The following is a 26,218-nucleotide window of genomic DNA, read 5'->3' as shown; positions in this document are numbered from 1 at the left end:
TCCCTTTTGATAATTTCATAGCTGAGCAATTTCTTTTAGTTTCATGTACAGTTCTGATGCAGACTCCCAGTTCTCCGGCTTCTGTAACTGATTGTGTTCCATGGAAAAGTCCAAGTACTCCTGCATGTTTGGGTCCCCACAAGGAGTCATTGACAGGCTAGCCTCAGGAAGTGCATCCAATTCAGCATGTTGAATTTCAAATCCGCAATCTCTGGAGCCAAACCTATGTTAAATAGAAAACATCAATAGAATGCTTTTATTTCCATTTAAGCTAAGACATTAGAATAATACATGCTTGCTGATAAACAGATTAAAGTATCACCTGTGTGGTAAGTAGTAGAGTTCATTGGGCACTCCTCCTGGACATGCTGCTGTTCTGGAAGGGCGAATCCTGTGACTGTTCCACAGTCTCACACACTCATCCAAGTCCTTCTGAATAACATCACCAAAGCAATATCTCAATAGGCAGTGATGCTCATGACTCCCGTTAAAATATCCGGCTTCTCTAAGGTCCGCAAATAACTCCATCCAGAACTGAGACCTATAGAAATTTATACAAATTGTAGTTGTACTTGTTTATACGCTTGAATAATAAAATCAAAGGTTAGTTGTAATGAAATGTATGGTCTGCATCTTTTGGTAATTCGATTTTCTTGTCAAGACCAACTACTTTTCCTGACGGGTTATATATTTTTTTACATTTTGTATTGATCTTTAATGTGCTCAATTTTTGTTTTTAAATACTTTTTCCTGAGAAGAAAATCGAATGACCAAAAGATGCAATGACCCTTTATGAAGACCACTCACCTTCCCTTTCTAAATATAGACCACCAGGACTCAATGCGCTGGTTATTTACAGATGAGCCGTACATGTGGCTGGACGCTCCAGAGTAGTAGTCACTGTGATGGTGGCGTAAGGTACATTGAATTGCAGCCATTATGCCGTTCTCAGTGCCGCAATCAGTCCTCAGTCTCATGGGGATGACACAGAGGTTTCGCACACATGACATGAAATTGTGAGCAATCACTGTTGGGTTAATATTTGTTGGTCCACATTCAAGCCACAGTACTTTACGTGAAAATCCATCTATGCATCCCGATATGGCCAAACCGAATGGCTTAAGCTTATCATAACCATCTGCGTGCCACATATAGTTAGGTCCCATTGAGTGGTAGGTTCTTCTAGTAAACCTTCTGCGGGTTCTACTCTCACACCCTCGAGGATTAAGCTCCCGGAGCAAATTCATCACATCATCTCTCTTCACTCGAAAATTGTACTTTTGTTTAAGTACCTGCCACATCGTGCGGTAGCCAAAAAGTTGTCCAGGTCCACGAAGTTCCAATCTGATTGCGTTACTCACAGAGTTTGGAGAGGAATAATTCTTTCTGCGGTACAACCCGGATTCGTTCACACTGCATGAAAAGTGGGATTTTCGTCCCCGTAAACGGCCGGAAATCTCCCTGATTTTCGACAATTAACGTCAGTTTACAGCCTGTGAACGTCGCGTTCGTCTGTGCCACATATTGACGGAAACGAACCATGACGTATGTGGAGCTTGCGGAGGCATGCTGGCGCCGGCGCTAATGGCTCTAATTAGCATATGAATAGCAGCTCTGGGCGGCGCCTTGCCGGAATGGCTTGAATTTCCTCACTCAGTATTGGTTGAAACTACTACATTGAAACAAGAAATATCACTCGTGATTGGTTGGCAGATCTGTTACTATTGGTCAACCTGGGTAATAAATTAATACATTTAAACCCCCAAATTATAATAATTTTACACCCATATATATATATAAAATTATGATTTGCATATTATTTTTTAATTGTATATATTCATATGATATGCTATGTTTTATATTCATGTCATTGTTATCCTATGGACTACGCTATTATAACCATCAAGGACATTCATTTATTGAGGAAAGAAAATATGCCAGGGACATGCAGTTTATTCACAGAAAGAGCTTTATTAGAACAAACACAAACACACAACCAAATGCAAAACGTTTGAGATCTGCCCACACAACAATAGGAAGCTCACGAGAAGCCCAAAATCCTACAGCACCATGAAGTCTCTGTTTTCCGCTTCAGAGCTGTAGGTAACTAGCGCCATTCTGTCTGATTTCAGTCCATTTTTCAGACGTCTGTCGTGCGTTGCCGTTCTTTGGAATCGCCTCTAATCTCGATTGCAGCGTGGCACAGAGCTCGGCGAGCTCCTGGCTGGTCAAACAGTCCATCCAGACACCGCGCGAACGATGCCGTCTACCTCATCAGACATCAGGTCTATGGTAGCGCACTTCCAAAGGCCCACCTCATCCTCAGCTAACACACTCTTTCTTGCTTGTAGCAGCTGTAAAAACAAACAATAAAGACAATCAGTATCGCACGATGTACTGCGTAAAATGCACCTGAAAAATAGTCACACTGACCAAAAACGGATCTAATCTAATAAATCTTACCCTCTTTCTTCTCAATCGACTCCGAGCTGATCTCTTCACAGCTTCTGCGCGCGATGCAAGAACTGAATGTTTGTACCTCCTGCGTACTGTCTCTTTGTCTTACATGCAGCTGGAAAACAATTAAATGAGTGTTATGACGAAGTTGTGAAGACGGCGTACTGCTTCCTGTAAAATGACCAGAAAAAGAAAACACTTTTATAAAGCAACTTACATTTGTTCTTTTACAAGGCTAATTTCAGCTTGTGCTACTTAAAAAGCTTTGCTTTAGGTTACTTTAGCTTAGATAACAGTCTTACCGCAATCTTAGGACTGGTCTTCTCTTAGGCACTCGTCTTCTCTTCTTAGTATCTTCCACACAGTTTTTCGACTCCAAAGCAAGCAACCTATCATCTATGGACAGCAACCTGGAGATTACTAAAGTTAACTGCTCGTTAAAATCGGCAGCAAACTGAGCAAGCTGACGAGATTGCATTCAGCTGTTTCTTCCCGCCGGTGTTACGGATCAACTGGGGATCATGTTATCTGGGGACGGGCGCGACGGCGCGTGCACGCAGCTAGTTTTACCTGGATTTACAGCAGATGTTAGACGAGGACAGATTCGTCACAGCGGATTTTCCACTGAACAGATTTAAAACGCTTTCCACATTATTGGTAAATGTTTGCATAATATCAGGCTCTGTGTTTTCCTCTGTCGCTGCTTTGCTGTATGTTTCAAACGCAGTTTAAGGGAATTTTTAATGTGGTTTCATTTCACAACACAGACCACGCCCACATTTTGTTACATTCTTTTCGATGAAAGTCGTATCCAATGACAATTACATTCAATAAATTACATTGTGTCGTATTAGTATCGGAATTTTTATTTTATTTTTAACAACTATTGTTTTTGTAATTTGCTTAGGGTATTTTTTAAATTATATATATATATATATATATATATATATATATATATATATATATACACACACACACACATATATATATATATATATATATATATATATATATATATATATATATATATATATATATATATATATATATATATATATCCTAACTAAAATAACTCATAGCCTGTCATATTACCTTTCTCATATTAGCCTATTATAATCTATTATATTGCCCACCCCTTGCCCACCTGCACATCCCAGCTGATATACAAGATTTGGGGGGTCATTCTGCATTTGAAAGTTTGAAAGGGTTTTAAATCTTCTAAATAAAGTAAAATGATTCAAAATCAAGTAATTTATATATGCCAAAGTCAACTTTAAACATATACAATGTAATTTCCAAACAGCAAAATTGTGACCAGTGAAAATGCTGAGTGGCTAGTAACTTTGGAAAACCACTAGCCACGGTGGCCGGTGAGCAAAAAAGTTAATGTCAACCCCTGTATGTATATATGTATATATATATGTATATGTATATATATATATATATATATATATATATATATATATATATATATATATATATATATATGTAGTGCCGTTAAAATTAATTTGCGTTAACACGTTCATTTTGACAGGCAATGATATATGATATATAAAGTTTGCTGATGTATGACGCCGCTTATTAGCAGGAGACCGCAATGATTGGTAAAAGTTGCGGTGATTGGTCAAAATTGCGAGTCGCACTGAATTCACGGGGACTGATTGCAAATGACACACAATAAATAATCTAGAATACTTTCATCAAATATATAAATTCAAGCTTAAGTTTAAGATTTTACAATTAGGCTATACTGAGCCTGATCTATCTAAGAGATTTTCTTAGAAGGAAGTTAATACCTTTTAGAAAAATGTCACATGGGTTAAAACTCCTGCTACCCTGATTTGCATTTGTATAGCTCACAGCATGTTCATTTACATGTTAAAGCCTCCCCTGGAGTTAAGGGAAGGGGGGTCTTGGGGGGGACAACTGCCAAGCAAGGCCCACGTCAATTTCTGACAATTCACGGCAGTTTTCGGTGTCGCCTGCAAACTGCCGTGTACAGTCGTAAACCTGATCTTCCACGACAATCTACAGTGCCGCTTACTGACGAAAATCCCACTTTTCATGCAGTGTCAGTTTACTTTTAAGAGTCCTCAAGCTTATGTTTACACCGTGTAGACTTGACATCATGTCCACGATTACAGAGTACGAGTGGCCCTCATTAAAATATTGCACACATTGATGCAGTATGTTTGGTGTTTCCGTCTTTTCCGCGTCCTTTAAAAACTCCAAACACCGACCACACGTAAAGCAGAACCGCGTTAAGCTGTTCATGTGTTTGCCACAAAAAGGGCAAAACATCCCTCGTCCGGAGTCCATGTTCGGGTCACCATAAACTTTATTTACGCCATGCATTTAACGTTACTCCACAACCACGAAACGAATTTACCGCGCTCACCAACAACAACAACACCTTTCACCGTCACTTCCGGTGTGTGGCACGTTCCCTTTCCGTCAGAATCTGTCATTGTAAATTTGTTTCGGGACTGGTAAAAGTGTTTTGCGTCTTGTTAATTTGTTTTCTTAAATGTAAATTTGTTTCGTCCTTGGTAAAAGTGTTTTGCCCATGTAATTTCGTTTTATGAGAGGTAAAAATGTTTTCCAAAATGTAAATTTGTCTCGAGCTTTGTAAAAGTGTTTCACACGCTGTAATGTTGTTTTGCACTTCCTGGCCACCGTAGCCTACAATGACAAAGAGACTTTGGGGAAAAATATCTGAAGTGGAATTTGATTGTTTAATTTGTCCCGGATCCATTAGAACAGGTTTTTTTTTTAACTTTATGATGCCAAGGACCCCCAAATATGATGAGCCTTTATGGGGGACCCTAAAAAACATCTGTCTATTTTTATGAATGAAAAAACATTTAAACGATTAGATAAATAGTATGTGTGACAGTATAAATGAAAATGAAACTTTCATTTAATGAAAGTTACAGCAGAGATGTTACGGAACGAAATCAGAGAGTCAAGAGCGAATACACTTGGTAGCCACAGGGAACCTGAGGCCAGCCCAAACCTCTGGCGTGAGAGATGATGATGAGGAAGATCAACACATAGGATAAGAACACAGCAGGAGACAAACAGGAACAGGCAGGTACTCGGGGAACTCCAAACAATGATCTGACAAAGACAAGGTAGAAACAGAGGCTCAATCGGCTCCCTAGTTCAGTAGTCAGGGCACTTATCAGGGAGTCAGCCCATTGACTTATGTTCTGATCAGTGCCCTGACTACTGAACCAGGGAGCTGATTGAGACGCACCCAGAGAGACTAAATAGAGAGCGGTGATGATCCGTAGCTGGAGAGTAATCAGCTGCTGCAGCAGCATACACACACACAAGAATGAGGCGGCAAATTCATGAACCGTGACAGTACCCCTCCCCCTAGGAGCGTCTCCTGACACTCCCAGGAGGACCTACCTGTTGATTGTAATCATCAATAAGGGAGTGCTCCTCTGGATGGTAACCTTCCCAGTCCACCAAGTACTGAACCTCGCACCCCCAACCCCCCCCCACCCCCCCCGTCTTAAATCCAGAATACAATTTACAGAATAAACAGGTTCCCCCTCTACGAGTCACGGTGGTGGGGGAACCAGAACCAGCGGGTTAAGAGGAGAACCGAAAAAGAGCTTTTACTATGGAAACGTGGAAGGTGGGGTGAATTCTCCTGTAGGCTGGAGGAAGTTTGAGGCAGACTGTCACTAGATAATTGATCTTTGTGACAGTGAACAGGCCAATAAATTTAGGAGGTAGTTTATTACAAATGGAGTGGAGAGGAATGTTCTTGGTAGAAAACCACACCTTTTGACCCACAACGTATAAGGGAGGCCTCGACCGGTGGCGATCAGCCTTAACCTTAGTGCACACCCCCACCTGGAGCAGAGTCTCACGGCTCTAGTCCATGTGCGGTGGCACCTCTGGATGAATGCTTGAGTGGAGGGGACAGTGACTTCAGAGTCCAGACTCGGAAAAATTGGTGGCTGGTAGACTACACTCAAACAGCAAAAGGCCTGTGGATGACACTGTTAATGCATTGTGTGTACTCAACCATAGAAAGCTGTTGGCTCCAGAACGAAGGATTCTTGAAAACCAAACATCGCAACATTCTTTCCAGATCTTGGTTGGCTCTTTCGGTCTGACCACTGCTCTGAGGATGGTAACCTGAAGACCGACTGACCGTTGCACCTAGTAATTTACAAAACTCTTGGCAGAATTTGGACACAAATTGGGAACCCCTGTCGGAGACAACATCCATCGGGAGGCCATTTAACCGAAAGACATGTTTGACAACAGCCACCACTGTCTGCTTGGCTGAAGGTAATTTGGGCAAGGGAATAAAATGTGCTGCCTTAGAGAACCGGTCCACTATGGTCAAAAGCACCATCATGCCATTAGAGGGAGGAAGGGCGGTAACAAAATCTAGCACTAAGTGAGACCAGGGTCTCGAAAGGATAGCTAACGGATGAAGTAACCCATCACAAGGTCAGTTAGACGTCTTGCCAACAACGCACACCAAACAAAACTGCGAATGTCGCAAGCCATACATGGCCACCAGAATTGTTGCTTTATTAAACTGTTGGTACGGCTTACTCCTGGATGACAAGCGATGTTGGAACAAGTGACCCCATTTGATGACTTCCAACCTTAACTTCTCCAGCATGAATAATCAACTCGATGGACTGCCGGGCGGAGGCGTTACCCCTTCTAAGGCCATCTTGACCTTCGACTCGAGCTCCTATGTGAGGAGATAACTACTTTCTCTGGAAAACTGCACTCAGGAGTGACCGGGCATTTGGAAGGATCAAAAATGCGAGATAACGAATCAGGTTATCTGGACCCGGGGTGGTACGAGAGAGAAAAGTCAAAACGTCGAATTTTTTTTCCCACCGAGCCTGCCTGGAGTTGAGTCTTTTAGCAGATCTAATATATTCGAGGTTCTTATGATTGGTCCACACTATGAAAGGTACCCCCGACCTTTCTAACCAATGTCGCCACTCCTCCAACGCCAACTTAAAGGCCATCAACTCTCTGTTACCAATATCATAATTACGTTTGGCAGGCGACAGACGATGAGACAAAAACGCGCATGGATGCATCTTATTGGATGACGAAGAGCATTGGGACAGAAGCACACCTACCCCCACCTCTGATGTGTCGACCTCCACCATGAACTGACGTGAGGGATCAGGGGCCACAAGAATAGGAGCTGAAGCGAAGCTACTCTTGAGGTTGATGAATACAGCCTCAGCTGTATCGGACCACCTGAACTTCATACTGGGGGAAGTCAAGGCAGTCAGAGGTGCGGCTAGTTGGTTGAAGTTGCGAATAAAACACTGGTAGAAGTTGGCAAACCCCAGAAACCTCTGTAGGGCCTTACGGGAATCTGGACTTAGCCAATCTACCACAGCCTTAACCTTCTCGGGATCCATAACCACTCCCTCAGATGAGACAATATATCCTCAGAAAGGAACAGACTGTGCATGAAACGTGCATTTCTCCGCCTTGACAAAAAGCCCATTCTCTAGCAACCTTTGAAGCACTCGACTGATGTGTTGAAAGTGTTCCTGTAGAGACGAAGAAAAAAATCTATATGTCATCCAGGTAAACATATATATGAACTGATCAACCATGTCTCAAAACGTCATTGATGAGGGCCTGGAAAACCGCTGCGGAGTTGGACAGCCCGAAAGGCATGACCAAATATTCAAAATGGCCCCTGGGGGTGTTAAAAGCGGTTTTCCATTCATCCTCCTTCCTGATGCGAACCAAATTATAAGCATTACGCAAATCCAATTTTGTGAAGATTGATGCTCCCTGCAACCTCTCGAAAGCTGGAGAGATCAATGGCAAAGGATAAGTATTCTTAATCGTGAAGTTGTTCAGCCCTCGGTAGTCAAAGAAAGGTGCAGAGTGCCATCCTTCTTACCCCCCAAAGCACGGGACTTACTGAACACTTCCTTCAGGTCGAGGTACTCCGAGGGCACGTTAGACAAATTTACTGCCTCACTCTAAAAAAATCGGATGACACACAGACAAACAAGCAGAAACAAGACAAGACTCAGTCAGGGATGACCGAGGACCACAGGAGCCAGGGGTGAGTCCAGGAGTCAGAACGAAATCTGTTCTGTATGATTGCCAGAAGTGACAAGTGCCCCTGGTCTTGTGATGTGAGTGATGACAGGGAGTTCTTGACCGTTGAGTGCACTGACAGATATGGTGTCCTTGAGTGAAGTGATAGGTAACCCAAGTGAATGAGCAAGAGATGAGTCCATGAAGTTACCTTCCTTGTGAAAGGGCTATTCTGAAATCCACCACCTGCATATATTTATATCTGAATTAACTTCATAATCAAAACCTTAATCCTTATTCTTGGTCTTCATTTCTTAATTTCTTCACTACTAGTCCTGGGTCATAAGCTGTTAACCCCTAACAGTTTTGGTGGAGGACACGTGAGCAATCATTCCTTGGTGACGCACCTGGCAAACCAACAGATAAGGTAGTAGGACGGTTACGGTTCACGGTAGCAGACAGTGCATTGAAGCATTCTCGAGAAAGGGGGCCCCAGTGGGCATTTAGTGCAGTCACTTCTCCTACAGGAGTACGTCCCTGGAACGATGTGTGAATCCAGTAGGCATCGCAAACCTGCGTTGTCTCTTCCATTTCAGATAATGGAATCCCCAAACTTAGAGTTTAGAAATTAGTGAATTAGGCAGTCAGGGAATAAAATATAAGTTATTAGTTAATTAAAATAAAAATAGTTTCAGGAGTTGTTTGCCAGGAATGCATCTGGAACGATCCCGAGAAAATAAAAAATTGTTACCCAAATTGGCATGAACCAGTATGTGTGACGGTTTCGTACAAGTGTCCTTTGCAGTTTCATCACGCAGAAGCCACAGCTGTGATGGTTAAAGATCGCCGCCTCAATCTCTTGCTGTTTCAGTGAGTATGAACTTTGACTAAAATATGGCTGACAAATTGAGTGACATGATCAGTAACTTGATCAGTCTTGATAATATATTGAAATGAAAGAGGACAAATGCTGTAACTAGCTTTGCTCTGAAGCCCTCACTTAAAAGAAATTTGCAGAACATATTTATAAAAAAAAATGGCAGCAAGGTTTTAATTCTGATCGAAAAGTTAAACAGCAACTTGACTGGCTACAAACAAAGAGTGCTTATTAATGAATTTGTAAAATGGGTGGGGTGTCTTTAACCCGTATAATTATGATTGCCAAACGTAATAAATTGGCTGAAATTACTGGAATTAAGATGTAGTCTGAATAAAGGGCTTGAGGTTGTTTTTACAAATGCAAAAAACACCAAGATGTGTAAGCAGCCAGTTTTATCTGTCCCCTCCCCTCTCGTGCGCTCTTCTCTGACTATCTGAGAGAGTGCTGCTTTATGCACTGCCTTACAGACTGAGAACTAGACTGAAACATGTCAGTTGCTGAAGTACAGAGAGTTTTAGTTGTGGTCAGCAGGGCCATTTTCACATAACTGTAACTTCTCACCCATAAGGTGTAGAAATGGTGGCCATCAGGCCACCATTCAGGACCATTCAGAAATCAGACCATCAGACTAAATTTTGTAGACTGTGGGATTACAAATTTATAAATGGTTATATCAAGGTTCCAATGTAATAGTATACTAACAGTTTGTGGTCCCACTTTATATTAAGTGGCCCTAATACCTGTGCACTTACATGGTAACTACATGTGTACATAGTATGTAACTACAGTGTAAGTACACACTGGTACATAGTATCTACAGGTGTAATATTTGTGTACTTACACATATGTAACAACTCACGGAATGGTATGCGTAAGTACAAATGTGTAACAGTACACTGGTAACAACACTTTTTTTACTTCAGTAAGTACACATGTAACAGGAATTATGTAACTACATGTTGTAACAACAATATGTATTTAATCAAGTTGTTCCAATTCCAAATGAAATTCAATACTGCAGTTACCAGTTTGGAATACAATGAACCTATATGTAAACCAGGATGATTCCTATATTTATACCATGTATTTATGACTGGCAGGACTAATGTTGAATTACAGTGTACTTACATGGTAACTCCTCAGCAACGGTAAACAATATAAAGTCTACAAAGGTCAGTCTTACCTTATTATTTAAAACACTCTATTTACAGTGTACTTAAATGGTAACACCTTAGGATCTGTCCACTTAATATAAAGTGTAAAACGTTCATAATTACTGTGTAATATGCAAAACCCAAACCTGTTAAACACTGTATTAACAGTGTACTTACATGGTAACTCCTGAGGAACTGTCCACTTAATATAAAGTGTAAAACATTCATAATTACTGTGTAATATGCAAAACCCAAACCTGTTAAACACTGTATTAACAGTGTACTTACATGGTAACTCCTGAGGAACTGTCCACTTAATATAAAGTGTAAAACGTTCATAATAACTGTGTAATATGCAAAACCCAAACCTGTTAAACACTGTATTAACAGTGTACTTACATGGTAACACCTTAGGATCTGTCCACTTAATATAAAGTGTAAAACGTTCATAATTACTGTGTAATATGCAAAACCCAAACCTGTTAAACACTGTATTAACAGTGTACTTACATGGTAACACCTGAGGAACTGTCCACTTAATATAAAGTGTAAAACATTCATAATTACTGTGTAATATGCAAAACCCAAACCTGTTAAACACTGTATTTACAGTGTACTTACATGGTAACACCTGAGGAACTGTCCACTTAATATAAAGTGTAAAACATTCATAATTACTGTGTAATATGCAAAACCCAAACCTCAGTGAAACACTGTATTTACAGTGTACTTACATGGTAACACCTTAGGATCTGTCCACTTAATATAAAGTGTAAAACGTTCATAATTACTGTATAATATGCAAAACCCAAACCTCTGTGAAACACTGTATTAACAGTGTACTTACATGGTAACTCCTGAGGATCTGTCCACTTAATATAAAGTGTAAAACGTTCATAATTACTGTATAATATGCAAAACCCAAACCTCTGTGAAACACTGTATTTACAGTGTACTTACATGGTAACTCCTGAGGAACTGTCCACTTAAAATAAAGTGTAATTGTTAGGGGTCAATGTTGTGTACCATCATTGTTGTTACATGATAATTTCATAGGAACTTCCCCCTTACTTAAAAGTAATTTAACAATTTCATGGGTAAAATGTCTAAGTATTAAACATTGATTACTTCTCGGTAAATCAAGTATAGAGGACTGCAAAAAAGAGGGGGGAACATTTAATAAAGATAAACAATGTTTATTAACAAGCATTAAACTCAGGGTTTAACAGATTCTGAAGCAGTGTATAATTCTTGATATTAATTATTGTTCTGAAATGGTTACTGAGGTTAATTTGACAATTTTGATCATGGTTTAAGGAATATCGCAGTATGGCACAGTGCACTGGCATGAATTACAAAATGTACCTTAACAATAATATCTAAACGAGATTAAATAAGTGGATTGGCGGTTTTGTTTTTCTATCTCAATTTATATTTTATTGGCAGCAGTTTACGCTCTTTTTTGGATTTTTCTATGTCAGACCTTAGGTCTGCTGTCAGTGACTCCAGGCACCTCTTTGCAAAGTCGCAGAGTTTCTCCTCCTTTACTCTGAATTTTGCGATGCTTCGGAAAAACTCTGGATTAACAAGCTGTATTTCAGCCACAACAGCTGTTAATGCCAGTGTATTTCGGTCAACCCCGACTTTGGTGCATGCCTTACTGATACTCCCTTCTTTCTTGAAGGCGTGAAGAACTTTATTGTACCGCTTCAGTACATCTTCTGGGGTTGTTGCTGTAGAAAGAATAACAAAATTAAAACCAGAAAAAACAAGACTTGCATCAAACTGATCAATTTCCAATTAAAACACACACCACACAAACATATGAAAAAATCTTGGTGTTCTTGAACTGCTAGCATTTTTTACAATTAGTTTCCTATCATACAAATCATGTTCGCATTTCTCAGACATTTTCTAAATATGTTACTGTTCTAACAATATTGGAAATACATCCATACTAGGGGTCAACTGATTTTTTCAGGGACGATATCAGTACCAATTATAGTCAGAGAGATTGATAACTAATAAGTGCAATGTGTTATATGGAGTAAATACACATGAAAGATAGAAAGATGAGATCCGAAAACAGAACATGCGCTTACCACGTGAGCTGTGCTTCGTATTTGACCTGGTAGCTCTCTTGGTCTTCTTTTTATGACCTCTTTTCTTCTTCCGAGGAATGTTGCTACCAGATGACTCTGAAGAGGAGCAAGAACTCAGGGACTCCTCATCAGTGCCACTGGTGCTGCATTCAGTGCTGGAGTCCAAGAGTTTCTTCACTTTCTTGGTTGCCCCTCTGTCTAAGAACACAATAACACATTTAGTGAGACAAAAAGTCAAACAAGCTTAGAAAAGTATTCAGCATTTCATGATTGATGTGGAAGTAAAAAAAAAATCCCATTCAGTGATTACTAAATTATTTAATAAAACAGTCAATAGAGCAAAACAGATATCTTTCTTACTTGAGAGTTTTAGGACAGTTTGACGGAGAAAATCTCGTTCCTCTTCAAGTGCCTTTATTGCCTGGGCCATGACAATCAGCTTGTCTTTGTCCTCCAAGGAGGAAGACTCCTCATGTCCTCCTTTATAAACAAAGTAATATCAACAACATATTTTTTATGAAAAAGTAATAGAAAATCAGCGGTATCACAGTTTTCATATATGAAGGCCAGTATCACGTAGGCCTTCATTATCATTAGTAATTTATACTAATGTTTTGATGAAAACTAAAAAAGTCCAAATTTAAAAAAATTGTCAGGCTTCAAATACATAATAAATGTCATATTTACCTGTACCTTTCCTATCATATACAAGAATTGAATAAGGTTTTAAAAACACTGCACTGCATAAATTAAAAATAGATGAATCTTAGTACGCTACAAGCTTTCTTTAGTCAAGAGCAATGAGTAATTTTCTCTGTTCCCTTTGTTCTTCGGTTAACTTTACTGACAGAGATAAATAGGCTGCTGCCACTAAGACCTGCAACTGCTGACAGGATCTCACGCATTTCATTCTCTCACTACTGTACTCTTTACTCGTTAGATATTATTTATTTAATTTAAAGGGTTAGTTCACCCAAAAATGAAATTTATGTCTTTAAGGACTCTTCCTAATGTTGTTCCACACCCGTAAGACCTCCGTTCATCTTCGGAACACAGTTTAAGATTTTTTATTTAGTCCGAGAGCATATGCAAGTGTATGCACACTATACTGTCTATGTCATATGGACTACTATGATGATGTTTTTATTCCCTTTCTGGACATGGACAGTAAAGTGTGCATACACTTGCATACACTCTCGGACTAAATATAAAATATCTTAAACTATGTTCTGAAGATGAACGGAGGTCTTACAGGTGTGGAACGACATTAGGGAGACGAGTTAATTACATAATTAAACATTTTGGGTGAACTAACCCTTTAAGACTGTTCCTCGACAAAACAAATATTTTGGTATAAATGTGTGTGTTATTGTTCGTTCAAGCGCAATACTGGCGTGCAAGTCTTTTTGAGTGTTGTGTGTGTGTCAGGATGTTCTTTTTTGTCTTGTCATGCATGAATGGTTAAAACAATTTGCGTGGATAAGAGCACAATCGTATAACTAAAGGATGTACTGCAGAAATAACAGATGCTGCGTTAATTGCGTTAAAGCTGGACAAAAATTAAATGGCATGCATTTGAGTTAACTTTGAGAGAACTACATGTCATACATTGTTGACAGAAAAAGTGGACAAGACCTCAGCTAGCAGCCAGCTGCGGTTTCATAAATTTAAAATGCATACAACCTGGGCTGCGTTTCCCAAAAGCATCGTAAGCCTAAGTTGATCGTATAACAATTGCCACCAATGGTCTCTATGATATGAAATTAGGCTTACAATGCTTTTGGGAAACACAACCCTGTTTAGTTCCCAATAGACCCTTTTACAGCCCACGTGATCAAAGAGTTGCGCGCGCATTTTGGCAACGGAAGTGGTGTTGTTCCCTAGTGGTTCTAACGTGTGAGCAACTCCGAAAGTTTATCAAAACGGTTTCCCAGCATCAAAATGTCTGGCTGTTGCGTTTTCGGTTGCACTAATCGCTATTCCACACCAATGGGCTTAAGTTTTATAGGATTCTGACAGGATCACGGCCGTTTCAGAAGAACCGGCGGTACCTGTGGCTGCAGGCGAAAATGCATTGATTGGAACGAGGACATAAAAATGCTCGCATAAAAAAAAATTCATTTGTAAAACATTTACTGCACTTGAAACTTAATTATTTATAATAAACCTCCCAACATTGGCTGCCACTGGTGTGTATGTACCCCCCATCCCCAGATTATCATATCAATAATCACAATTTCATTTGTAATGATTTTATTAATAGTTTAATTGCAAAATAACCATCTGAGAAATGTATGCAAGCAACATGGTTGCTATTAAAGTACTATAGCATTACAAAATTAAACTTTAAACAGAAGTGTGTCGACATACAAACTATACAAATCAATAACAACATAAAATGTAAGGAAAAGGATAAATGTATGTATGTCTGTGTTGTAGCGACTCAGGCGAATCAAACACACAATCGCCAGTTACATTCAACAAATATGTTTTGAATGCGTTGTGCTTTGGAACAGACCTTCCCCCAACACAACAGAGAAAGATTCTCCGTTTCCCTGGAAACCATCTGATAAGATGTTTTATGGCCGAAAGGAATTTGGCCACATGAAGTTTCAGACACAAAGAGTTTAAGACACAGAGCTTTTGCCTCAAATTATAGACAAACCATCTATAAATGAACATGCACCCCAGGACATTATATGTAAACACATAACTGTCTTGTAAAATGTTTATTCTGTATGGTATTTTGCATCTTTTTGTCTGTGTCTTAACAAAGTACTAGTTCAGATAACCTCATATATGTCATGTCTCCTATCAAATTAATGCTCACTTCACGACTTACACTTCCATGTATATCACTTATTCAGAAAATGCAGTGTGTGTTTGTTGCATTAATTATAGTATGAAGACTCAGAGACCCACTGAGTCAAACTTTCAGAACAAAGAGCTATAAATCTGCTGAGGAATTTCCCGCCGGGAAATCCCAACACTCTCATTGGTTAAGTCTAACCCTGGAGGGTGGGACTACGGCCAGACCATAAAAGGAGGACCCCGGATGCCCTCCCTCTCTCTTACTCTCTTCTCTTCTCCGAAAATCTCTTGCTCTTACTTCTTCAACTCTCTCCCTGTGGGAGCCAACACCCACGGGGGGGGGGCTGGCACTTAAGCCATGCCACCAATGCAGGCCCTCCAAGCAGGCCTCAGCCCTTCCAAAAATCTTCTCTTCTACAATCCGATCTTCAAGAACACGAAGCCTCGCTAAAGCAAACAGCCGCTTCCCTCCCAACCTCGGAAAGGACCGCCGGACACGCAGGACATTTGAATTTGGAACGCACGCGCACACAAGCGAGAAGCCAAAACGAAACCAAAAAGAATGCAAGTATTCTTATTCTTACTGCTGTAAAGAGGGTGTGTTATTTTCCCGTTGGGATAAATTAACTCCGTGAAGGTCGTATTTGGTGAACTGAAGGAAAGTTGTTGCTTACCCTCCCCCCCACTCTTTTTGTCTCTCTCTCTCACTCTCTTTGTCTCTCTCTCTCTCCCTCACTCTCTTTGTCTCTCTCTCTCTCTCTTTTATCTCTCTCTAATTTCAGTCTATTCATTATTCTCTTTTATGTATTCTTTCGTTAATATCTATACTTCTACTCTCTTGATGCATATTTTGTATGTACTTTCTGTGTGAATTGTAGTGTTATTTTTTTAGTCTGTGTTTATTAAACCTTCAAAAGACATTTAATGAGTTGAATCTGTTATTCTGCCACATACACAAAGTCAATGAAACTTGCGATCTGAACGTTACCTAACTGCTTATGCTACTATGTTAGTAAAGTAAACTGTATGACCATTTGAAATATTGAACTTATCCTGATCAGTAAAGTTAATGTTTCTCATGCGCTCGTAAAGCAGTGATCCCTTATTGAGAATTGATTTGAAAAGTCTATAACTAATTTGCAGGACAAACTTAGTAGGATAATTTCAAGCAATTTCATAAAGGGTTACTTGTATTTAATTAAACAATTTTCCCTATCGGAAAATTTTAATACGTAATGAACAACTGGCAAATTATATTCATAAATTCATGAATATTGAATATTAAATCCCTTTTGAGTTAATTATTCCCCGAGACATTAAACTCATTAGTCGTAGTTGTTACAGTGTGAAGAATAAGAATAAATGTAGAAAATTGTATTGGACATTCTGTACATGCCCACAGACAACGTATTCATAAGCATCCAGTGATTTATATGCTTGTCTCGGGTGTACACGCTCGGTTTCTCAACTAAATATACGTATGTATCCGACCACTGTATATCTGCTAACATCTTCTATCCACTCCACTATAGTACACAGATCTGGTAGCCGAATAACATTTGATAAAATCAACTTTTTAAAATAACTTTATCGGTTTGTGTTGCTTAATCCGCTCACGTAGCTTGACATGCTGCTGATTCTCGCCACAGCTTGTTGCCAAAATGCGCGCGCATACGTTGCTACGTCATCATTGTATACAAACAGTAAAAGGGTCTATTAAGTAAATACAAACTCACCTGCTTCTGGAGATGCCACTTCAACAATAGATAAGTCATTATCATCGTCTTTTCCATGGTATTCTTCATCTATTTGCTTGGCCGGATCATCTTGTAAAAACATAAAAGGATAATGTTATCGTCTGACAAATGTAGCCAAACTGATGCAATGTTGCATCAGGGACATTCATCAATACTTAAAGGGTTAGTTCACCCAAAAATGAAATTAATTTCATTAATGAATCACCCAAGCGTCGTTCCACACACGTAAGACCTCCGTTCATCATCGAAACACAGTTTAAGAATATTTTAGTCCCATATGCAGTCAATGCCCACTATACTGTCCATGTCTAGAAAGGGAATAAAAACATAATCAAAGTAGTCCATATGTGACATCAGTGGGTTAATTAGATTCTCTTGAAGCATCAAAAATACATTTGGGTCCAAAAATATCAAAAATATGACCGTGTTCCTCCAAAAAGATTCAAACGGTTAATGAATCAGTGAATCGATCAATGATTTGGATCGTGTCAAACTGCCAAATTGCTGAAATCATGTGACATTGGCGACCCGAAACATTGATCAATTCACTGATTCATTAACCGTTTGAATCTTTTTGGAGTAAAACACGGTAGAGAAGAGAATGCTTAAAAAAGTCATAGTTTTTGTTATTTTTAGACCCAAATGTATTTTGGATGCTTCAAGAGACTCTAATTAACCCACTGATGTCTCATATGGACTACTGTGATGATGTTTTTATTCCCTTTCTGGACATGGACAGTATAGTGTGCATACACTTGCATACGCTCTCGGACTAAATATAAAATATCTTAAACTGTGTGTGAAGATGAACGGAGGTCTTACGGGTGTGGAACGACATTAGGGTGAGGAGTTAATGACAGACATTTCATTTTTAGGTGAACTAACCCTTTAACGTGAAAAGGCTTAGCCTAAAATGGCTCAGTGTTCCAAAACTATAGTCAATGATAATCAATTTTTAATCTATGTATATCTGTGTGGGTGTGTGTGATGTAAGGTTTGCACCATATCTGCCCTTAACTAACAGTGTTGGCGATTACGAAAATATATATTTTTAAAGTTTCTGTAATAGTTAATCTACAACAGGACACAGTAGTGTTTCTAAAGCTTAAATATAATAATTTTACAAACAAATTTGGGATTTAGTGGATTCAAAGACCACACAAAATGTTTTATGAAAAGCAAGTCTTTGGGAACAACTTGAAACTATTTGGAAGTCAATAACAACAGAGGCTGTGGAAAAGTACATACAAATTCCAGGAAGAATGCAAACTGTTATCAAGTCATCGATAGGCCATACAAATCATTACATTTTTTTGGTTATTTTGTGTGATTAAAAAATATTTGTTTCACTTAGTTATTTGCATAAGAAATTACAAGAATATTTTTAGTTTTTAAACCATTTTTTGACAGAATCCGAAAATACATTCTCTTTATTTTGACAGGTGACGGAGGTGTAATACATTTGACAAGCACTGTATAGAGGGCAGTTTTACCTTATTAAAACCTGTGTATCTGCGTTTTTCAAATACTTAAATTACTTTATTCAATCACAATTCTACAAACGGTTACTACCACCATCAACGAAAACAATTTTTACACTGCAAAGGTGGAACATAAGCTGCATCTGACATGATATTTACTGTGTTTATTTACACATAGTGGTTAATGATGCTCATGTACATTTTGTAACGGATTCACAGAGGCAGGATTCAAAAGCAAGTAATTAGTTTATTTGACGGATAGTGTCACAAAGGTGAAAACTCAGAACACTGAAGAAGTCCGGATAAGACAGAGCAGTAAGAGAGGCTCTGTTGGCGACACGGGCAGGCTGTGAGCAGCTGTGACTCGGGAGGTCGGTACAGGTAATCCGGGAAGGGATCCAGCGTTTCACGGAAGGGGGAAACGACAACCAACACGGAGACACAAGGGGAAACATCCAACAACGCTCTGACAAAGACAAGAGAGAAACAGAGAGACTAAATAGGGTGAAGGTGATGAGTTGCAGCTGGTGCAGGTGATCAGCCACAGGTGCGTGATGAGCCAATCCCAGGCTCCGCCCTCACCTACATTCAACACGCACCCAAGAGTGAGACAGGGAATCCATGAACCGTGACAGTACCCCTCCCCCTAGGAGCGTCCCCTGACGCTCCCAGCCGACCTTACCTGTTGATTGTAATCATCAATAAGGGAGTGATCCAGAATGTCCCTAGCAGGAACCCAACTTCTCTCCTCCGGACCGTAACCTTCCCAGTCCACCAAGTACTGGAAACCGCGTCCCCTCCGTCTAGAATCCAGAATGCGATTAACCGAATAAGTTGGTTCCCCATCTACGAGTCGCGGCGGTGGGGGAACCGGGACTGGCGGATTAAGGTGGGAGTGAAAAACAGGTTTGATTTTGGATACATGGAAGGCGGGATGAATCCTCCTGTACGCCGGAGGGAGTTTGAGGCGGACTGTCACCGGACTAATGATCTTGGTGACAGTGAACGGGCCGATAAATTTGGGAGCAAGTTTATTAGATACGGAGCGGAGAGGAATGTTCTTGGTAGAAAGCCACACTTTTTGACCGACGACGTAAACGGGAGGCTTAGACCGGTGGCGATCGGCTTTAGCCTTGGTGCGCGCTCCCACCTGGAGCAGAGTCTCACGGGCTCTGGTCCATGTGCGATGACACCTCTGGATAAAGGCGTGAACAGAGGGGACCGCGACCTCGGAATCCAGACTAGGAAAAATAGGTGGCTGGTAACCTACACTACACTCAAATGGCGAAAGGCCCGTAGATGACACTGGTAACGAGTTATGAGCGTACTCAACCATAGAGAGTTGCTGGCTCCAGGATGAAGGATTCTTGGATACCAAACATCGCAACACTCTCTCCAGATCCTGATTGGCTCTCTCGGTCTGACCGTTGCTTTGGGGGTGATAACCCGAAGACAGACTAACCGTGGCTCCTAGTAATTTACAAAACTCCTGCCAAAATTTGGACACAAATTGGGAACCTCTGTCGGAGACCACGTCCATCGGGAGGCCATGTAACCGAAAGACGTGATCTACTACAGATACCGCTGTCTCCTTGGCTGAGGGTAATTTGGGCAAGGGAATGAAATGTGCTGCCTTCGAGAATCGGTCCACGACGGTCAAAACGACCGTCTTGCCCTGGGAGGGCGGGAGGGCGGTAACAAAATCTAGAGCGATGTGGGACCAGGGTCTCGAAGGAACAGACAGCGGCTGAAGTAACCCCTGGGGAGGTTGGTTAGATGTCTTACCAACCGCACAGACCGAGCAAGCCAAAACAAAACTGCGAACGTCGCGAGCCATAAGTGGCCACCAAAATCGTTGCTTTATTAAACTGCAAGTGCGGTTTACCCCTGGATGACAGGCAATGTTGGAGCAGTGACCCCATTTGAGAACCTCGGATCTTAACCCCTCCGGAACGAACAAACAACTCGGTGGGCCGCCGGGCGGGGGCGTTACCCCTTCTAAGGCCACTTTGACCTTCGATTCGATCTCCCATGTGAGTGTAGAGATAACTATCTTCTCTGGCAAAATACACTCGGGAGTAACCGGGCGTTCGGAAGCATCAAAAATACGAGATAAAGAGTCGGGTTTGATGTTTTTAGACCCGGGGCGGTACGAGAGAACAAAGTCAAAACGTCCGAAAAAAAGTGCCCACCGAGCCTGCCTGGAGTTGAGTCTTTTAGCAGATCTAATATATTCAAGGTTCTTATGATCCGTCCATACAATAAAAGGTACCCCCGACCCTTCAAGCCAATGACGCCACTCCTCCAACGCTAACTTGACGGCCAACAACTCTCTGTTACCAATGTCATAATTGCGTTCGGCAGGAGAAAGACGATGGGAGAAAAACGCGCACGGGTGCATCTTGTCATCTGAGGGAGAGCGCTGTGAAAGAACCGCTCCTACCCCCACCTCTGACGCGTCGACCTCTACCACGAACTGACGTGTGGGATCAGGGGCGACTAAGATGGGAGCCGAAACAAAGCGGCTTTTCAGTTTGGCGAATACAGCCTCGGCTGTATCGGACCACCTGAACGTCATTCGGGGAGAGGTCAAGGCAGTCAGAGGTGCGGCTAGTTGGCTGAAATTGCGAATAAAACGCCGATAGAAATTGGCGAACCCCAGAAACCTCTGTAGGGCCTTACGGGAATCTGGACTTGGCCAATCCATCACAGCCTTAACCTTGTCGGGATCCATGCGCATTCCCTCCGATGACACGATGTACCCTAAAAAAGGAACAGACTGTGCATGAAAAGCGCATTTCTCCGCCTTGACAAAAAGCCCATTCTCTAGCAACCTCTGAAGCACTCGTCTGACGTGTCGAACATGTTCCTGGAGAGACGAAGAAAAAATCAAAATGTCATCCAGGTAGACATATATGAATTGGTCGACCATGTCTCTCAACACATCATTGACGAGTGCCTGGAAAACCGCTGGGGAGTTGGAAAGGCCGAAAGGCATGACCAAGTATTCAAAATGCCCCCTGGGGGTATTAAATGCGGTTTTCCATTCATCCCCCTCCCTGATGCGAACCAAATGATAAGCGTTACGTAAGTCCAACTTCGTGAAGACGGATGCTCCCTGTAACCTCTCGAAAGCTGAAGACATCAACGGCAAAGGATAGGTATTCTTTACCGTGATGTTATTCAGCCCTCGGTAATCAATGCAAGGTCGCAGAGAACCATCCTTCTTCCCCACGAAGAAGAACCCCGCCCCCGCTGGAGAAGAGGAAGGGCGGATGAATTTGGAGGCTAGAGAATCAGAAATATATTTCTCCATGGCCTCCCTCTCTGGAATAGAAAGAGAGTATAGTTTGCCCTTAGGCGGAGACTTACCTGGGAGTAAATCTATAGCACAGTCATAGGGACGATGCGGAGGGAGAGAAGCAGCTCGGGACTTACTGAACACTTCCTTCAGGTCGAGGTACTCCGGAGGCACGTTAGACAGATTCACCGTCTCACTCTGAAAAACAGAACGAGAAACAGACGAACAAGCAGACACCAAACAAGACTCATAACATCTATCACTCCACGCAGACACAGAGTTTTGTCCCCAGTCAACCCTTGGATTGTGTAACTCCAGCCAAGGGTGACCGAGGACAACGGGAGCCAAAGGGGAGTCCAGGATGAAAAATGAAATGCGTTCTGTGTGGTTGCCGGAAGTGATCAGTGTAAGTGGTTCAGTGGTGAATGAAATGTCAGGGAGAACTTGTCCGTTGAGTGCGTTGACAGAAATGGTGTTCTTGAGTGCAATGGTGGGTATGTTAAGTTTGTGAGCAAGGGCAGAGTCAATGAAGTTACCTTCCGCTCCCGAGTCGAGGAGGGCGAGGCTGGAAAAATCCTGAGCTGCCCACAGCAATCTCACCGGGAGGAGAGTGGAGGATGAGGTCTTTTCCACGGAGATCCCGCCCGACAGTAGCCTTCCTTTTACCGCCGGGCGTGGTCTTTTACCGGGCAGGAGTCTAGCAGGTGTCCGTTCCCGCCGCAGTACAGGCAAAGACCACGGGATCTCCGTCTTGCCTTCTCCTCCCGGGAGAGCCGAGCTCGACCCACCTGCATGGGCTCCGGGTCGAAGGTGTAGCTGACTGCATCCGTTGCGCTGGCCTGAGGGCATTCGACACTCCCATGCTGAGGCTCCATCCTGGACCTCAGCCGACTCAGACGAGCGTCCACCCTCAAGGCAAGGTCATTGAGACCGTCAATCTTCTCCGGAAGGTCGATGGCGAATATCTCCTTCTGGATGCGGTCAGCCAGCCCATGCAGGAACATGTCCCACTGTGCCTCCTCGTTCCACTTGCACTCGGCGGCCAGGGTGCGGAACTCGATGGAATAATCCGAGACCGAGCGGTTACCTTGGCGGAGCTCTGCGAGTTGACGTGCCGCTTCTCTTCCGGTCACCGCTCGGTCAAACACCCTTCTCATCTCTGCCGCCAGCGTCTGGAACGAGGAGCAGCAAGGATGTTGGTTCTCCCACACCGCCGTTCCCCAAAGTGCGGCTCGTCCGGAGAGCAGGGTGAGGACGAATGCCACCTTGGATCTTCCCGTGTTGAAAGTCTGCGGTTGAAGAGCGAAAAACAAGGAACACTTGGTAAGGAAGGCTCTGCAATAATTGCTCTCACCGGCATAACTCTCGGGGGTAGGCAGACGTGGTTCCGGTTGCCGTGATGCAGATGGTGTGTGGGGAATCGGCGGTGGGTCGGGCACAGTGGGACCGACGAGTTGTTGCATCTGTTGGGTCAGCTCGGCCACCCGTGCCACCAAGGTGTGTACTGCCTGTCCTGTGGCAGTTAAGTTCGCCTCCTGCTGGTCCAGTCTCTCGTTGCTGCTGGTCAGTAGGGCGTTGATACTCGCTGAATCCATGGTTGGTCAGAGCGTTCTGTAACGGATTCACAGAGGCAGGATTCAAAAGCAAGTAATTAGTTTATTTGACGGATAGTGTCACAAAGGTGAAAACTCAGAACACTGAAGAAGTCCGGATAAGACAGAGCAGTAAGAGAGGCTCTGTTGGCGACACGGGCAGGCTGTGAGCAGCTGTGACTCGGGAGGTCGGTACAGGTAATCCGGGAAGGGATCCAGCGTTTCACGGAAGGGGGAAACGACAACCAACACGGAGACACAAGGGGAAACATCCAACAACGCTCTGACAAAGACAAGAGAGAAACAGAGAGACTAAATAGGGTGAAGGTGATGAGTTGCAGCTGGTGCAGGTGATCAGCCACAGGTGCGTGATGAGCCAATCCCAGGCTCCGCCCTCACCTACATTCAACACGCACCCAAGAGTGAGACAGGGAATCCATGAACCGTGACACATTTACATTTCATAAGATAAATAGCCTATAAAAAAATTATTCAGTCATTATATTATATAAGTCAATATAGAGGTAAAGCTGCAATATTAAGACAAAATCATTATGGTTGATTATTGCTCTTGAAATTTTAAGGATGATTATTAATTTATTGGTGGAGAAAAAAGCATATCTGACTACAGAAAAAACAAAACAAAGCTAAGAACCGTTAATGAAATTGTTTAGGCCTATTGTTTTTTTTTTAAATTAGAAATAAAGACAACATAGAAATATAGTACTAGTAAGTTAGTAGCACTAGCATGAAAACAAAATGGTTATTGAAACTGGGAATATATTAGAAAGCAATCAAAAAACACTGAAGCAGTCCATGACTTCAGTCTAATCCGAGTTAGCGTTACGCAAAATGAATCTCTTGACGTTACTTGCATCTTTTCTCTCTTTTTTTGTTATTTATGATAGGCTAATACAGGGTTGCCAACTCTCACGCATCTGGCGTGAGACTCACGCTTTCAGGCTCTGTCTCACGCTCTCACTCCGCCCAACTCAATCTCACGCCAAATTGCCAAACCTGCTTTTGATATTAAACAAAGCTATAAGCTTTAATTTTTTTAAATGTGTTTTAATGAAATTCAAACAATAAATAGCGTTTTGGCGCTAATGTGGCATAATGTTAAAGCCAGAGTCGTTGAAAAGCGGAGTTGCATGCTCTCGTCTCCCTGCGGTGCGCGCTGGTCACGTGGCCCATGAGCGCTCAATACTTCTAGCGCCGTGCCAATGAATTTAAATGGCTTAAGCGGATACACAACAGTTTCACCATATAGATGTTTGCTGCAAGTTTTGGTAAACAGTACAGCATAGTGTTAGTGTTTATTGATTATTAAGTCAGCCATATTTACAGGATCGTTTTATTATGGAGAGTTATAGAGATTCAACATTGTTAACATTAATGTTATTCTTGTATTTAGCCCTCAGGTATTCCTTACTAATAGGTCACACTCATACTCATTAAATTATATTTATTGAATATTTTGAGGAGATCTTTTGGTACTAAATACTATTTTTGCAACAAGTATTGTCAATAAATGTCCACTTAAAATATTTTTCTTCTAGTATTTGTATTTCTTCTAAAATTTATATTACAATTAGTGTAGTAATTAATATTAAAATAGAGAATTCCAATTCAAAGAGGCAAATTAGAGTCATTTTGTGGCTAAAAAATATTAATGTTTATTTGTAATGCCATTAGGTGCCTTATGGCTCTTTAATAAATATACATGTATCTAATCTAGTTGCTCAAAAATATATTGCAGTCTTTGCATTCTAATAAATATTTAGATATGATGATCAAACACTAGATTTCTTTAAATGTGAAATTTCAAAACTTAAATAACTTGCATCCTAATCTTTTTAATGAATAATGATACTTATATAAGCAGTCACAAGTGAATATTAAGGAATGGCACATATAATTTGACCCAAGAAATGTTTAAACTAGTGCCAAAACAAACATATTATTATGTACAGTATATATACTAGATATAAACTGATACTGAATCAGTTTATATCTAGTAACCCCCCCCCCCCCCCCGGCCCTCAAAAAATCTCACTCCAACCTAAACTTAAAAGTTGGCAACCCTGCTAATAAGAGATAATTCAGAATTTATTCAGTAAGCGCATGCAACCCTCATGACGTGATGACTAATTCAAATGTCTCTGATTGGACATCATAATGTTCAACACCGCAAACTAAGTGTAAAATAAATAATCATCATAGTGGTACTAACGTTACTAGCTAACATTAGGTCATAAGAAGAACTGACATGTTAAGTTAGCTAACTTAACTGTTACCTTTGTCCAAGAGGTCCATGGCATCAGGTGCGCTGCCTTGGAGGCAGTTCCTCTTCAGAGAAGCCCCTTTCTTTCGTGGCATACTGTCGTGTGGATGTAACGTTAGGTAAGTAAGAGGATTTAAATTGGTAATACAAATGGGAGACTAACGTTACCTGTATGCTGTAGAAATACTCCTAAATCCTGTTCAGTCTATGATCCTGATAGTGATCAAGTTGGCGCCGGACGGTTCAGAATGCAACAGGCCAATCAAAACCAACTTACGTCAATGTCACGTTTCACGTAGGCACTAGGCAGCCATTTACCAGCGTCGCGCCAAA

At 41.4% G+C, this 26,218-nt stretch overlaps 1 protein-coding gene and 1 long non-coding RNA gene across 3 annotated transcripts; both read right to left on the bottom strand.

Moving 5' to 3' along the window:
* Nucleotides 1-1,951: 1,951 nt before the first annotated feature.
* On the bottom strand, nucleotides 1,952-3,005 carry LOC137045393 (uncharacterized). The gene is made up of 2 exons (XR_010898762.1): nucleotides 2,464-3,005; nucleotides 1,952-2,354 (listed from the first exon to the last, which is right to left on the bottom strand). It is a non-coding gene; the product is annotated as an uncharacterized lncRNA (long non-coding RNA).
* Nucleotides 3,006-11,738: 8,733 nt separating this feature from the next.
* On the bottom strand, nucleotides 11,739-26,208 carry LOC137045107 (coiled-coil domain-containing protein 106-like). 2 transcript variants are annotated; one of them, XM_067421596.1, is made up of 6 exons: nucleotides 26,054-26,208; nucleotides 25,899-25,981; nucleotides 17,207-17,296; nucleotides 13,020-13,139; nucleotides 12,660-12,857; nucleotides 11,739-12,290 (listed from the first exon to the last, which is right to left on the bottom strand). In XM_067421596.1, exons 2-6 carry the CDS (start codon nucleotides 25,978-25,980, stop codon nucleotides 11,977-11,979), a joined length of 804 nt encoding a protein of 267 aa, XP_067277697.1. In that variant the 5' UTR covers nucleotide 25,981; nucleotides 26,054-26,208; the 3' UTR covers nucleotides 11,739-11,976. The 2 variants fall into 2 exon arrangements, with proteins under 2 accessions (XP_067277697.1, XP_067277696.1); XM_067421595.1 differs by lacking the exon at nucleotides 26,054-26,208 and having other exon boundaries at nucleotides 25,899-26,032.
* Nucleotides 26,209-26,218: the final 10 nt, after the last annotated feature.

This window comes from Pseudorasbora parva, chromosome 17 (assembly GCF_024679245.1).
Source record: "Pseudorasbora parva isolate DD20220531a chromosome 17, ASM2467924v1, whole genome shotgun sequence".
NCBI lineage: Eukaryota > Metazoa > Chordata > Actinopteri > Cypriniformes > Gobionidae > Pseudorasbora > Pseudorasbora parva.
This window is presented reverse-complemented; position numbering and strand designations above follow the sequence as displayed.

Coding starts and splice junctions, on each gene's coding strand:
- LOC137045107 (XM_067421596.1), bottom strand. CDS start 25,980: ATGCCACGAAAGAAAGGGGCTTCTCTGAAGAGGAACTGCCTCCAAGGC. Junction 17,297..25,898: donor CATGGACCTCTTGGACAAAG/GTAACAGTTAAG, acceptor TGTTTTTACAAG/ATGATCCGGCCAAGCAAATA. Junction 12,858..13,019: donor AACTGTCCTAAAACTCTCAA/GTAAGAAAGATA, acceptor TTGTGTTCTTAG/ACAGAGGGGCAACCAAGAAA.